At 42.3% G+C, this 15,751-nt stretch overlaps 1 protein-coding gene across 2 annotated transcripts in view; it reads left to right on the forward strand.

The window, feature by feature from the left end:
* The window catches only part of RFTN1 (raftlin, lipid raft linker 1), a 100,427-nt gene extending 86,666 nt beyond the window's left edge, over nucleotides 1–13,761 (forward strand). Inside the window, exons 8-10 of one of the 2 annotated variants that reach the window (XM_055708739.1) lie at nucleotides 2,351–2,454; nucleotides 3,844–3,925; nucleotides 7,306–8,835. In XM_055708739.1, the coding sequence (XP_055564714.1) occupies nucleotides 2,351–2,454; nucleotides 3,844–3,925; nucleotides 7,306–7,746 (627 nt within the window). In that variant the 3' untranslated portion in view covers nucleotides 7,747–8,835. Of the gene's footprint in view, nucleotides 1–2,350; nucleotides 2,455–3,843; nucleotides 3,926–7,305 lie in introns of both variants that reach the window. The other variant, XM_005445798.4, reaches the window with a different exon arrangement.
* Nucleotides 13,762–15,751: the final 1,990 nt, after the last annotated feature.

Below are 15,751 nucleotides of genomic sequence, written 5' to 3' on the forward strand. Positions count from 1 at the left end.
TCAGATTTTTAAAAAAATAAATGATTCTTCAAGCCTCTAATTGACTTTAACCTTGAATTTATTTTTGGCTATCTTCACACTTTCGAATGTGCTTACCTGCTCTTTTCCTTTCTGCACCGTTGGGATTGTGAAATAAAACATCGTCTGCTGCAGATGATGCTTAATCCTGACAAGTCAGACAGGTCCAAAGCCAGCCTTGTCTCGCCACTCGGAGCCTGCAGGGACAGTGGGTTGTGGCTGGAGTGACAGCGTGTCCCTGAAACAATGGGGCTTCTGCAGCAGCCAAATGAGCTCTGTGTGGTATTGATGTCCTTCCTCGTTGCCGTAATCTCCTTCGGATTTTTGATGTTTGTTGTGCATCCTGATGGAAGAAGAAGGTTCTCCTTGCTAATTGCCAACCTTAGGCAATGAATTCAAAACAGAAATTCACTTTGCAATGTAAGATGTTGCTTGGGGCACAAACAAGGTCTGCTGTGCCAGTCTTTCCTGACCTGCTAGTCTTTCACCCTCAAATGAATGAGCTCTTTCTGGTCCCTTCACAAACCCTGTTTGATGGAGGGAATGTTTTGGTCAGATCCTTTTATGTGTTCTCCCAGGCATCTCGTGGTGGGCTTGCTGATGTTGGATGCTCTGACCTTATTCTTAATGCTCATGTTGGATATTTTCATCTTTATTTTTGGGAGGTGTTGTTGACCAATCTCGTAAATCTCAGTGTGTTATTGATGTGTTTTCTTGAGACATTAGCTCTTCAAGGCATGTCGATACGTCATAATTTTTGCATTACCCTTGGACACTCTATTGTAAAAACTGGAAGAGGGTGGAAATATCCAGCTTACAGAGGGAAATGTGAGCCTGAGGAGACTTGGAATCTACCACAATCACAGCTACAGGATAAGTTCTGATCGCTTCATGGTATTGCTCCCCTCTTGCAGGGCATCTCTTTCCTTTCCTGGAGTTAGAAGTTCTGGTCTCTACATGCTGATGTTGTAAAGCAGCAGTATCTCTGTAAATCCCTGAAAGCCTTTGTACAGAAACCAGAAGTAATGTTAGTAGACTGTTTTCTTGCATGCCCTTTCTGGAGTGGAGTTTTTAAACATTCTTCTTTTTAAGCAGGAGTGATACAGCTTCTTCAGCTGTTTGCATTTGTAGTCATGATCAGGTTTTTAATAGGTATAGTCAGGCAGCCATTCGGTTATGAAGATATCAAGTGACCTAAATTACAGTTGTTAGAAGAAAGGAATAGCTGAGATTGGAATTCACTAAAATACCTTGAAATGACTACAGCAGGATTTGGATTAGTTCTGATTAAATGACTATTTTATTACTGCAGGATAAATTGATTTTTTTTGGAGCTGCAAAACTATCGTGCCTTACCCAGTGTTGAGCTGTTAAAAGCTCTTTGCATGCACACGAAATCAGTGTGAGTGCCTGAGCTTTTTGGCAAATATAATTGTTATTCCAGTGGAATGTAGTTATATTTGTTGAGACTAGTAGTTGCCATTTGCCTGCTTTGTGTTTATTAAAATTAAAACCCAGTAAATATGCTCTAGCATCTATGCGTTAAATTACTGGAAGTCTTGACACCGCACTGCAGCAGTCTTTGTTGGAACCACCATTGGTTCCTTCTGTGTGAATTACAGGGTCTGACATTTAGTAGAAAGAAAATTAGCAAGGCTCTGCTGGGTAGATCTGCACCCGGAGCCAGGCTTCTGCACTCAAAGGCAATGCCTTTGGTCTCATCCACGGGTTTCCTAATTCAAAATAACATGGAAGTAAATGCCTGTTTGTGGGTGATAAAAGGAATGGACCTGTACTTATATTTTATTTTTGTTATTGTTGGCTGTTTTGCTTTTGGTCCAGCATAGTAGGGTAACCTGACATGTCAGTACAGATCCTCAGGGTTTGCTCTAGCCTAGACAAGAACAGAATCGAGCAAAGCAATGTTGTCGTTTTTTAACTACTTGAATATTTTTTTGCTTGGGAGGAGATAACTGGTAAAATACCATTCATTTGACCTGGTCAGATCTGGAATCAACTAAAGCTAGATGGATTACTCAGGCAGTGTAAAAACAAGATCACGGATGTTCTCCATTTTAAGCAAACTCATTTAACAGTTTGGGATGTATGGGGTGATTGGTCCTGTGTCTCATGTTTTTGAACGTTTTCCTTCCTGCCTCGCTGAACATACAAAATGACCCACTTCAGTACAAAACCCCGTTCTCCCTTCCAGAAAACACACACACATGTACATTTTTTTTTTTTTTCTTGTGAGGGTTTTTTTTGTGTGTGTGTGTCAAACTGAATGTCACACTCCAAGTGACGATGCTAACTGTTGATTTTTCTTTCCTAGGGAGTTGAAGTGCAGACAGATTACGTTCCGCTGCTGAATTCCCTTGCCGTGTATGGCTGGCAGCTGACGTGCGTGCTTCCTACTCCGATTGTGAAGACAAACAGGTAGGGAGGGGGTGGGTGCTGCCTTTTTGGTCAGGGAAGTTGCTGTGCAAGCGATTCTCTGTGCAGTTAGTGTGGATTTTCATGCACGCGTGCAGTAGCTGCCCTTGCAAACCCTGCTGCAGCTGTGCTCTGAGTTTTCCGAGCATCGCAAGCCACATGTGGCAGGAAGCACATGACTGGCAGGCAAAACACTGCAAAGTGGCAGTGTGGTTTCTGCATGAATTTTCTGGCTATTGTCTTTGCCTCTCTCAAAAATCCTTGACTGTAAAATTCCTGCTGTGGATCACCTGGTAACTCCTCTTAGAGCGAACACAAAACGCGTGGTAATGTTTGGAGAGAAATGTTGCCTGTGTGAAGAAAAGTCATTTGATTCTTCATCAGTGTTTGTCTAATGCTGCTGAGACACACAGTCTAGCTGAGCAGATTGTGTGTGTCATTACTCTAGTAGCCTTGTTTGATAATCATTCTATGGTCTGCTTTGCTATTATTAATATTCTGAGGTTTTAAATATAAATGCAAGTCACTTAAAAATATTTTTCATAACTGTGGTGAAAAACAGTCATCCCACTTGTTAATCATGAAGATGGCGCTTTCTGAATTTTCACCGGTCGAGAATATATTTTTATATATATATAAGCATAATCAGTCATGATTTTTTTATCTTCAAAGAGTAAAAATATGCCCAGTTCTTTATGACATCTAGATGAAGACTACTCCTACACATAAAAACCTAAAATGTAAAGGCCATCTGTGCTGGGGGAAGAATGGTATTTAAGTTTTTCATATATGTTTAGCTATAGGAATGAATAGAAAATCACAATTATAATTTGTAAGCCCTGTCTCTTAAAGGTATCTGTGATTTTTTTTCCTCTCTTCTAGCTTTCTGTATCCCACTTATAAGTTCAGTAACAGAGGTCAGGCTGACGGGTCGGAAGGGCACCCACCCGACCTAACCGCTGGTGGTGTTGGGCTGTGCCTCCTGCCGTGCTGCAGGTCTGTAGGGAGCACCCAGCCCCATTCTGGATCAGTGCCCTGGCAGGGAGGGAGCACCCCAGTGTCACCGAGACGCTGCTATAGACAGGCACCAGGGTGCTTGGGTTTCTTGCTTTTTGTTCCAAACAATTTATTCTGTGTTTATACCCTAACGCTAAAATATTCAGCAAAAGTATGTCACAGGCTGACAGGCTCTGTCAGGCTGAACAGTTGCTCTTTTTTCCCCCCAGAACGCCAGGCTGCTCAAAGACACTGGGGACAGGCAGTGTTTAGGTCATTCTTCATTTTGCTCTTCTCTGACCTGCAGAAATAAATGACTGAGATGGATTTTCGCTTTGAATGATGCTGGATGTGAATTTAATTCATTCTCAGGAGTGTGCATTTGTTTCTTTTCAGGGAGGGGAATTTATCTACAAAGCAAATTGTATTTCTTCAGAGACCTTCTTTGCCCCAGAAAGCAAAGAAGAAGGAATCTAAGGTAAATAACCTTGAGTTCCTGGTTTCTTTGGTTTTTTTGTTGGTGAGATTACAATATTGCAATTGATTTCTTGTGGAAGTAAAAATGGCTTATTCAACATTTCAGTGATACAGTAGCAAGACACAAGGAATTGAAGTGTTCAAATGAAAGAAACACAGAATGCTGGTGTGATGTGAAAGCTCTCATATTTCACAACATTCTCTGTTGAGCCGATGGCAGCAGAAGAGATGTAGATTTCTCCCTACATAAATCAGCCATAAACCTTCATATGTGACTTAAAGTTCTCTGCCTAATGTTCACTGCCTGCAAGGTGGAACCAGTGTGGTTTTCTCTTACCTGTTGCCCGTCTTTTCTGTTTAAATTGCTCTCTCTTTCTTGCGATGTGTTTTGGTAGAGCCCAGCACAGTACAGGGCTGATCTTGGCTGGTGTTTCTCTCGGTTGTGTGAATGCGAATGAATTCTGCTAGAATTTAACCAAAAAAAAAAGCCTTCTGAATCCAGCTAAATTAGCTGAGAACATACCTGACAGCTAATGACGGATTTATGTGGATACACATACGTATTCCCATTTCCATTTTTTAAATGTGTAGCAATGGGAACTCCTGTCCAAACCTGTCACGCCGTACCGCTGAGAGGGAAATACAAGGAGCGGAAACTGGGAAAGTGCTGACCTTCCTACTGTACCCGAATTTGCCTTGCCATTTCGGTGTGCGAGGGATCAGAAAAGCCAGGAAGTATGGAAAAGATCTCTGAAACCACATGGTGAAAAGGTTGCTAGTTAATACAGCACTAACGTGAGTGCTGGCTAGCCCAGCATCACCCGAAGGGGTGGTGACCTCAAGATCCCTGCAGAAGCTGAGCTGGGGTAGGAGATTGAGAACCCTAAGTGGAGCTGAGCACTAGGAGCATTTTACCCAACATTTGAGATAATTACCGATAGTTTTCATCTATAAAGCTCTCGCTATTTTGGAGCCCGGTTCTGTGAAAGTCATCTTTTAGATAGAGTGGAGACCAGGAGAGTATTTGAACTGACTGAAGTAGAAAAGAACCACTGGGAGCATAGCTATGATTTAGGATTTATCCTCTCTCATTAGCAAAGCTGAAGCCCAGAGTATTCTGTGAACATGTTACAAAGCCCATCTTTCTTGGTTTTTCTCTTTGTTTTCAGGTGATTCTAAGGATCTTGGGATTGAGGGCTGGAGTGCCTGTGTTTGGTCATTCTTTTCCTACCACTGTGTGTGGTTTTAATGGGGGAGGGGTGGGAACCCGTAAGAAATTGTATGTCTTCAAATAGAGAAATTAGTACGATACCGATTTCTTGTATTATAATAACAAATACATCCCATCCAGATGACTCAAAACTTTGTTTGAATTTTTTTCTTTTGGGGATATTAAAAATGTACTTAGCAATGTCTGGTTGACAAAACAAGGGATTTACTCATTGGCAGTATGAAATATACAGACATATTTAAGGACAAAAATCGCTACAGCAAGTTTTCAAACCAAAGGTCAAGGAAAAATGGGGTACATTGATTATAGTTAATTAACAAGACTGGTTCAACGTCTGTAAGTGGTGGTTGTGAGTCACATCAAAGACGCCAAACCTAGCATTTAAGTTGCTGAATATTCTGCACTTATGTCATCACAGGCTCTTGGGTTTTTTTTAACTTGTGATACGGTGTGTCTAAAATGTTTATAGATAACCCCTTGGAGGAGGGAAATAGGCTTATAAGATTAAAAGGACATTGCAGTGTTGGCAACTGATCCATCCTCTATTTATGCACACCGGCAAACTGCTGTTCATTTAGCGAAAGGAAACGCGCAAGGCGTGTTGCAACTTATTTTTTTGTCAGTAAGACAGAAGTACTTTTATTAGTGCAATATTCAGTCAGTGATAAGATAATCAGATGCATTCACTTTATGCAAAAGTGACGCTTATTTCAGCAGAAACTCTGTGCATTTTTGGTGAAATATAAATACCTGAGTAAGTATAGATACATTTGCATATACACACAGAGTCTCCTACAGTTTGATCTTTATCACATTTAGGGCCCTGATCTTACCTTCCGTTAAAGGGGAGCTGTGGGTGCCCAGCACTTCTGCAAATCAAAGAGGAAAATATTCAGGTGTCTCTGAATTTTGAGTAGTTGTGCCGTAGAACTGGGATGGTATCCTTCCTCTTTCTCTAAATTGTAATGATATTTAAGTGAAAGATAGCTTCCTGTAAGTAAAACCAAGAAGAATCTTGTGAAGGCCAGTTTCTTCTTTTTATTTTTCTTTTGCCATTAAGTTCTGGCTAGCAGAAGGAAAGAGCATTGCTCCATCTTTGTAATCTAATAAACTTAATAGGTTCTGAATGGCTTTTTGATTAAGTACCTAGATGAAAAATTTATGAACATGAGTCCTTCTTTGGACCAACCTCAGCTCAAACCTGGTTGCACTGGAGAAGTGGCTTTTGGACCACACCTGAATTTGCTGAACGTGCTGATGAGATTGTTGGTGCCATCCAAACCTGACCCCCTAACCAATCCCCGAGTTCCCATAGCACGGACACTGCTGATGAAATGGTTGTGCACGTTCACGTGTACTTGGAAAACTCGCGTAGGATGGCTCAGCAGTGGCTTGGAATGTGGTCTGGCTTTCCTTGGGAAGGTCCATCTATTTTTTGACAAATAGCACACAAATTTTGACAAATTAATGGCATATTTGTCAACTTTTATATATGTTACACCTGTCGAGTCAGGTGTAACATATATATATATATAAATATAACGAGAATATTTCAAGGTAGTGCTAGGGTTTTTTGTTTGGGTTGGTTTTTTTTTTGGTAACAGTAGTTAAAACAGTTTTTCTGAAAGGGCGGCTGTGGCAAGTGCTGCAAGAGGCAGCCTCGTGCTTTCTCATCAAAAAACACTTGTACAAATGGTTCAGAATGTTTTACTGTTTGGGTATAGTCTTGGATATGGTGCTAGTTCTGCTGCTGACCTGGTGAAAAACCTTGGAGTAATGCCGTAGGCTTGCTTCTTCTGTCTGCGCTTGTGCAGCTTTGCGTATTCTTGCTTTCCACCCAGTGCAGGTTGGCTGCCAGGGTCTGTCGGCCTCAACAGACACAGCATGTGGAGAGGAACCCTCTAGGAACAGCAGAAGCAGGATGCATCACAGTCTCCTCTCTGTGTATTACATATATATGTGTAGGCACAAATGATCTTAAGCCATCTGATGTAGTCGTGTATTTATTTATTTTTTTTAACTTTAGGTCTTTTTGGTCAAACTACTCTTTAAATTAAAGCTAAATAATATAAACTTTTCTGCTCAGGAAAACAAATGTCCATGTGAGATTGTCTCTAATGGTCTTTAACCTTTGGATCTCTTATTCGTAGTTTCACTGGAGGTTCTCCAAAGAAGACATGCACAACAAACAAATAAAGAATTCCACAAAGGCTAAGTTAAGCACTAGGGAGAAGCAAGTGGCCGAGGAGAAGCAGGAATTTGAAGTCACAGAGAACACAAGAAACTTAGAAGCACAAATCTCAACAGCAGGCAAGCCTGATCCAGAACAGCAGCTAGATGCCGTCATAGACTTGGGAGATGAGGTAGCTGGGACCAACAACAGGGGTCCCCATCATGACGGGGTGTCAGAAGAAGCGTGTCCTGCCAGTTCCACCGATGACAATGAAACGCAGGTCTGCCTCAGCCAGAGTGCTTCTGGCTCCTGTGCAGACCAGGTAACAGAGGGGGGAGGCTGCGCACCAGGCTCGGATGGCTTTGGCTTCGATGGCAGTGATGGGGCAGGGCTGGACGTGGACTGTTCCTGTGAATAAGAGCTACAGTTCAAGAATCCTGTGAGTTGCTGATACTTTGCCAAGACAGAAGAACAGATTTTGCCAATCGCCATCGCTAACTCATTGCTCAATTCAGCATTTCTTTGGCATTGTACTTACTTTGGTCCTTAGCACACCGATACCTTGATGTTTTAAGTAACTACAGGGCCCGGGCTTTTTAACCCACAGAAATTAATTGCAGAATTCCGTCTGCTGTACAGAGTGGGAAATGCCCTATGCTATCTCCTAGAGCTACACCTGAAATTAAAAACTAGGGACAGAAAACATGCTTGGGTGTTTCTATGACCAACCTTCACCATCTAGGTTTGTGTCTAGGTCAGGGCAAACATTCCACTCGGTCAGATTTTACTCTGTAATACTTTCTTGTCCTTTTATCTTTGCTGGAGAAGTTATTGTGCCATATGTTATTTTGTCATTAAGCTTGTAGTGTCATGAAAATGGTATTTGGACTTAAACAGGCTGAAATTGGAAAGCTTAGATAAGGTGGCTTTTATCTGTATTTATCTCAAATAGCATACTTACTGATGGTATTCTCTTCTGAATTTTATTAACCCTTGCAGATCTTTAAGCAATAAGCAAATCGTGTACCTATTTTAGGCACACTGGGTAAACAAACGCCATGGTAAATTTGTGCGAGGCAGATGATTCCAATATAAAATGCAATTTCCTATTTGCTCGCATTTACGTTCTCTTTGCCAGTCAACAGTTAATCAACATTCAGGGGGGCTTCAGGAGGTAGAAAAATGGGAAACAAAAAAGCAGGTCAAATGTACTTCTTTCAGCGGCTATCTTCACTAAAATTGGAATTAGATGTTACCTCCTGACCCTTGCAGGTAATTTTGCACCACTTTCTCACTCTTATGAAATACATTGTGAGAAAGAACTGAAATGTACACAGGGGTCAGTGGCCAAAAAATGTCACTAAAAAACATTACAAAATGCAAATACCTTAATGGGGGGGAGGGGGTTTATATGAGTAACCATATTTTGGGACTGATACCTAACAGAATTCTGTAAAATTACCAACATTTCTATGTTTGGAGCTACATTAAAATATTTACAAGTGAATGTACATGTGTAATATAGTTTCTATGCAATGTTCTCCAAGTACATCAGTATTCTTAAAAATGTAGGAAATAGTGGTTTCTCTTTTCTTAACTTCCTTCATCCTTATTTAGATGCAGTCAAGTCATCTGGTAACAAGGTAAGAAATACGTTCTAAATTCCTCTGCTTTTTTTTTTTTTTTTTTTTGTAAAAAAGCAAGAGCTCTGTAAGTGATTTGCTGTTTTTTCCCTTGACTGATTTGTGCTTGATAATTTTCCTTAGTCTTCAAATCAAAATGCTGTACAAAGAACTATGCTCTGTGTCAAATGCATTCCTAGAGTGGTTCAAAAGCATCTTCCACACCTAAAAATTATACAGTTGATAGAACATTGCAGAGAAGGGAAAAATCATATCACTTTGAATATTCATTAATTGGAACAGCACTCAAGTTTGAACCATTTGATTTCACACACACAAAGCACGGTGGTATTTTTTGATTGATTAAAGAGGATTTTTTATTTTAAATTCAGGGGTTTAACCACAGGGCTATAAGTAACTTCAATTTCTGGTGGTATTTTTCAGTTATTTCATTCTGTTTCTTGAGATTAGACTGGAGTTCCAATAGCCTCAAAAATAGGTTGTTTCAGTTGTTCTGCTTGAATACAAGGTCTCTGCTTTGTACAGTTTTAAGTACCTGTTTGCAAATTTTATCAGCGTAAGATCCTTCTAGTGATGGCTTCTATTTCAAGGACTTGATTTGTATTAATCTTGTTTAAAAATTCACTCTATTTAATGAACGTTTTACTAGTTGAAAGTGTTGCAGTATAAAGAACTCTCTAAATACTTTTGAATAGAAAGCACCTACTGTATTGTGATTTGACCTTGTTTAACTGGATCCCAACTGCTTACAAAAAAGAGAAATAAAGGTCATGAGGTGATTTCTTACTTGCGATGCTTGCACAACTGTCAGGAATTTGTCCCCAAAAGGAGAAACCCAGGGTCTCTATGTGGTGATGGAGGGGAACCTCCGTGTGAGCGAATTAGCTGCAGTTACTAGTGCTAGAGAACTGGTGCTTGGTCTTCTGTCACCAGTCTGACAGGGGTCTGTGAGGAAGTTGCACTTGTTTAAGTGAAAGTTTGGTTTAAAACTTTTCCTGGAAGTGCTGGAGCGGCTTAGGGTTGGGATGCTTCGAAGAGAATGTTGGTGTTTTTTCAGTTTAAAAATGACAAACGGTTTTCGTTTTATTGTCACACCGTCGGTTCCAGCTCCTCTGGGTTAGCTCAGCTGAGCTGTGTGCGTGCTTTCACCGCGCCCCGGTCTCGGGTAAACGGTGTGAGCTAAAATTGGCTGGTGGCAGGATGGTACGGGGTGCTGGGGAGGTGCCACGGTCCACTCGGCGGACTAGTGATGGTTCGTTAACTAACTATGATCTCGAAGCGCAAAAATCACGGCGACCACGCCAAGGGGTTATGGTTTAATCAAACAGCACAGTTTTATTGTTTGCCTGTAAAGCGGCGTGCGATAGGTAGGAAGACAGAAAGTGACGAAAAGATAAAGTAAAAAGAAAAGGGAAGAGGATTATAGCTACCACCATGGGTCCAAGGCATCCCGATGATCCCAGGTCCAGGCAGCGTCCTGCCAGTCCTTCCGATCGTCGTGATCCTTGGTGGGGAAGATCTCCAAAGTTCAGTTGCCAAGGAACAGTCTTTTATGCCAAGCAGCACACCTCGCTCCTCCTCTGGTCCGTGGATTGTTGCCAGTCTCCATCTTCTCGAGCCAGGTTATCATGCGTGTCCAAAGAGGAGTGCCCAAGGCGTGGTTTGCCTTAGAGGCGGGTGGCTTCAGACAGGAGGTGTGTTTTTGTATTATAATGACGTTACAATGGAGAAAGTTCACCTGACGTTTATGTTTTCTGGTTCGTTGTTATGACCGCGGTTGTGATCCATCTTCTGGATAGAGGTTATGCGGCCTTATCGTAGTTGTTCCTTTCAGTCCCAGGTGGCAGGGAGCGGCACCGCACTCCTCGTACCGTGCAGTTCTCTTTGCCAGGGTCTTTGTGTCTTGGTGTCCATGAGGACCACATTCCATCTCCAGGTCTCTGTTGGCAATGTTGAGACAATATTGTTCTCTTTAGACCAACTCAACTGGGGCACAGCACAGGCTCTGCAGCACCTACCCATGTCTTATCTCAGCTGCCTTTGCCATTCGGGGCTTGGAGAAGCAAGGCTACCAGAGCGGGCGAGGAAGTGAAAGCCAGGCAAGCCGTCATCACCTTATTTGAAGCCTGACTGGAGAAGAGAAAGGGCCAGAGCTGAGTTCCTGTCTCTGAAAACCTGACCCGTGTGGGGAAACACGTCGGCATGGATGTGGGAGAAGCTGGAGTGGGAGCCTGGCTGCAGAGGTACGGCCCCAACCTTCAGCTCACGAGGGCAGGGCAGCACTCCATACTGACTTCTTACCCAGAGAAGCCACGGGTACTCCGAGCCACCAGCTCTTCACCCAGCAGAAGGTGAAGAGAAGCCAGGCCCTTTCCCACAGAGAGCCACCCTTTTAAGCTAAATCTATTTATTTGCCCCCCCCCCCCCCCCCCCCCCCCCCAGGCTAGACAGAATGTCCCAGTAAGGATGCTAACTAATCTCACCGTGTCTCTCTTGTAAGGGAAGGAGACACCAGTGAGTATTGCCGGCATGGCTAGGGAAGGAGCTGACGGGTTGTGCCACCACGTTACCGATGCTGGCTGACGACAAACATGGCACCTTGGTGTGTTTTAACGTGAACGTGGCCTCGTTAGACCAACAAAACTCGCATGTGTAGATCAGTCCCAAGAGTTGCCCGTCTCCGGGGGAGGCGCAGAGAGGCTACTCTCGGAAGAAGGAGTTACGCGTGCTGGCGTTTAGAGCAAGTGGTCATCTGGACAAGGCAACGGTTGTTACGTGGGATGACTTCAAAGGAGAAAAATCCAGCTCGGGGAAGTGAAGAAATGTCAAAGCTGAGTGAAGATGGCAAAGAGGAGCGGCTGAGTTAAATGGAGGATGGAAAAGGGGTTTTATATTGAAACAGTTTGGGGCAGGGGTAGAACTAAGATGGGTAGAAGTCCAAAATGTTGCAGCATCATGATGAAAACAGTTTATGTAGAGGTTAAATGCACAAACGATTTGACTGGCACTTCATCTGGCATAATTTCTTTGATTATTGGATCTACACACTTGAAAACTGTATAATTAGAATAGCTCAAAGTAGCTTTAATATATGCATGGAAATGAAGCTAAGTACAAAACAATATACTTTTTCTTTTTTTTCTTTCTCCTATTTTGGCTCCTCTGTCAGCCTGAGTTTCTGAGGTGAGCAGAGGAAGGGCTCTGCATTTGGATACCCTGCTTTTTCTTTGTAGTTGCCGTGACTGTACATTTGCCTCAGGGAGCCAATTATAGGGCAGAAATAAAAGCACCATCAGCTTTTCATGCAGGAATTTCCCGGAACTGAAGAGTGTAAGAAGAGCACGTACTAATTTCTTGCTGATAAATGCTGCTCAGAAGTATGAGGAATGCTGCCTAACAATACCAACGCACCTATGAATTAAGAGTTGTAGATGCAATTCGTGTGTCTCCAAGGCTGTTAGTGGAGATGTGCTTCTGCTTTTAAAAGGCGATCCTCGCCAACACCTCCGGCAGCAGAAAGGTGCCTGTGGTGCTGAATGTGGCAGCTGACGCTAATCAGTACCTTACCTATACGCTGAAGGGGGGAAAAAAGGCTTTTCAATGTAAGTGCTTTCCGTTATTCACTCTAAAAGCACCCTACGAACTAAAATGATGTAAGGATAACTGAATAGCCACCCTTTTCCCCAGTTAATTAATGCAAATCCTATAGGAATACTTCATACTCATTGTACCAGACAAGCACACAGCAAACTGGTAAAATAAATGTCATGGGAAGAAGAAAAAGATTCAGTCTAATAAGGCTGTAATGCCAGGTAACTCACAAGCCATCTCACTAAGCTTACTAAATGTGTAGATGGATATGTCACTCCTTATACTTGGCTGCAAAAAAAAGTATCATCTGTGGTTTTTCCCCTTAGTTTTCTCCTTACCTGATGACACAAATGTAAGAGGAGTAAACATTTTCTAAGATTACATGCTATGAGTTGACAACGTGATGAGAATATTTCTCCAACTCGGTAGCTGCTGAACAGCAGGGCTTGCTCTCTGTTCCCAACACTGTAGGCCAATAGCACATTTATTTCTTTGTAAAGCCGGTATTTATTTAGGTTAATTTTCCTGGTTTTCTTTTTCTCTTCAGTTCTGGTGGGATTAGATCCAATACTAGACTTTAAGGTGAAACCGATGTTTCACTACAAAAGCACTAACTCTAGAAAGAAGACGCTTCCAAAAGATTCTTAAGGGTCAACAGGAAAAGGCTACAAAGGAAGGGGATATTAACAACTTTCCTGGCTTCTTGGCTCAGAAATGGCATTTATTACCAGTCCGTGCATTACGGAATGAAGGTGTTCTGTGCCCTTTGGCAGGATAACTGTTCAAGGGAAGAAAGAGCTTCTTCTTAACAGTAACTGAGGTTACTGGCATTTTGGGGGTGGGGAGGGATGAATTATGTTTTCCTCCTCCACCTTTTGGCGCTCTGTGTATGTGTTTAAGACCACGCTTCAAGCGGGTGAGCCCATACAATTAGAGATGTGTCGTTGCCCCACAGCGCTCAATCTGAGCATAACCGGGGATGACAGAAAGAGGTTAGAGGGAAAAGAGGATGATTACAGAAGCAAAGGGTTTTGAAATGCCTTTTATTAAATGGACGTTTTGGTGCAGGTCTGAGGAGTGGCTTTTGAAAGAGATGGCATTTGGGCTGAAAAAAGCCTGTGCATTAAGGGGGAAAAAAAACAGTAAACCAGTTTATAATCCACTTAATGATTTAAGTCATAAGAAAAAAAAACACCAAACATTTAAAGGCTTTGCAGAAACATTACACTGTTAAAATATGCAGGAGCCTAGTGCGTGGTTTTTATTTTAGGACACCAGTACTTCCCGATAGCAATGTATTGCACATTTCTAGAAAAAAAAACCCTGCTTCCTTCAAGCATCAAGCTCTGACATGTCGATTGTGATCTTTGTGAACACAAAATCCTCTTGGTTTTATTTTTTGTGACAAGCACGCTGTCCCAGTTACATTCTAGAGTGAACAAACGGAACCATTCCTTGAAACAGGGGTACTCGGAAAGAATCTTCCTCTCGTTTGAGTAGGAAGGAATTTGATGAGCCATCCCCTCTGGGTCTGCAGCGACTGCTGAGGAGGCAAGTAATTTTAGCTTGATGTAGCGACACATGGTACAGAAGCACAAACCTGAGTGGATGAGGCTGCTGCGGGCACCAGATGAAAACTTACAGGCAAACCTTCATCGTGGTACTGTCCCCAAAAGGCAACTCTTTAAGGTCTGTCATTCGGCGTCACCTCTTCCTGACCGAAATCACAGCCCATTCCTTCAGTTCTGTTTATTCTGAGCTGCAGTAAGTGTGGATTTTTCTCTTTGGTGTTCAGGAGGCACTAGGGTTGTTTCAGTTGTTCAACCAACTTGTGTAGCAATTACAATAGTAGCCTTGTGCTGCACCCAAAGCAAGGGCCTGGAGTTTCCCAGTTCAGCTGTCTCACTGGGTTTTGAGGATAAAGTGAATGTGGATGCGGCAGCAGGTATCCTACAAGCTGTAAAACTTATCAAAAGGCTGATAAAAAATAGTTAAGACTAGAGGCAAAACTCGGCAGCGTGACACTGAAACGGTCTCTTGGGAGAGAACTGCAGCTGGGCTGGAGGCTTTTTTAGCCAAGCACGGGGAAGTCGTGCTTGAAAAATAAAGTGCTTCACACCAACAGTCCCGTTACAGGCTGGAAACTGGGTGATGGGATTGATATTTTTGCAACCTCTGTTTAAGGCAGAGCAGAGGAATGCTGATGGCACAAACCTTGCTGCATTACCTCTTTGACTGTTGTCTGAAACATTTAACTCGAGGAAAAGAGCCACTAACAAAGAGAAAGCCTTATCTGTTTAACATTTTAGTCATTCAATAATAATTTAGCATTTTTAATAATTTAAAGGTGCCTTATTGAGGTCTTCTAATGTACAATGGGAATCTCTACCACTTCAGGACCTGAACTGTCCATACAGTCCATAATTAATGAACTCATTATGGCTTTTTGTTAGTGTCCTCCTTTCTATGATGAGTTTTTTTGCCAGCTGGGGGAAGGTGCTTCATTCAAGAAGCGCTTAGGTGTCAGCCATTACACCCGGAGGTACACTAAGACCTTAAAGGACCCTTAACTTTGCAGAGACTTTTTTTCCAAACAGAATTGGTGCGTGCTGGAGCCCTCTAATACTGTGTACCACCGCAGGATCACAGGAATTCCAGGTCCTGGCAGTTGCTAGCCATTGCTGCTTTTGAGGACGCGGCACGTGCAAGCACCAGCAAGGGATACAGGCTCACATGAATAACTCCGACCAGTCCTGTCAGAGGCTAACAGATTCTTCATGCTTTTGTACTCCATACTTACGAATAGGATTATGAAGAAACGTCTTCTATTGTCAACACAGTTGACTGACTTAAATAAGCCACATAAAAGGGGTGTTTTTTTCTTTTAACAAGAAGTGGCAGGAGAAGGAAGTCGCAAGGCAGCATCTACTTCTATAAAAATATTAATTTATTATATAGAACTGGGGAAGGCAGCGTGTCGACTCATTAGCACAAGAATTTGGAGCAGTTTCAGAAGTTGTGGCCTGAATTATTATTTATTTTAAACTGACCTGGCTTTACTGCACAACTAATTCTCTGCAACTGCTGAATCAGGCACTGAAAGTCTTTTAAAGGCTGACTAACAAAACGAGTGTAGAAAGTGAAAATATGCTGCTACCAGAAGAACTAGGCAAGCCATCAAAAAACCAG

Source organism: Falco cherrug, chromosome 4 (assembly GCF_023634085.1).
Source record: "Falco cherrug isolate bFalChe1 chromosome 4, bFalChe1.pri, whole genome shotgun sequence".
Classification (NCBI taxonomy): Eukaryota; Metazoa; Chordata; class Aves; order Falconiformes; family Falconidae; genus Falco; species Falco cherrug.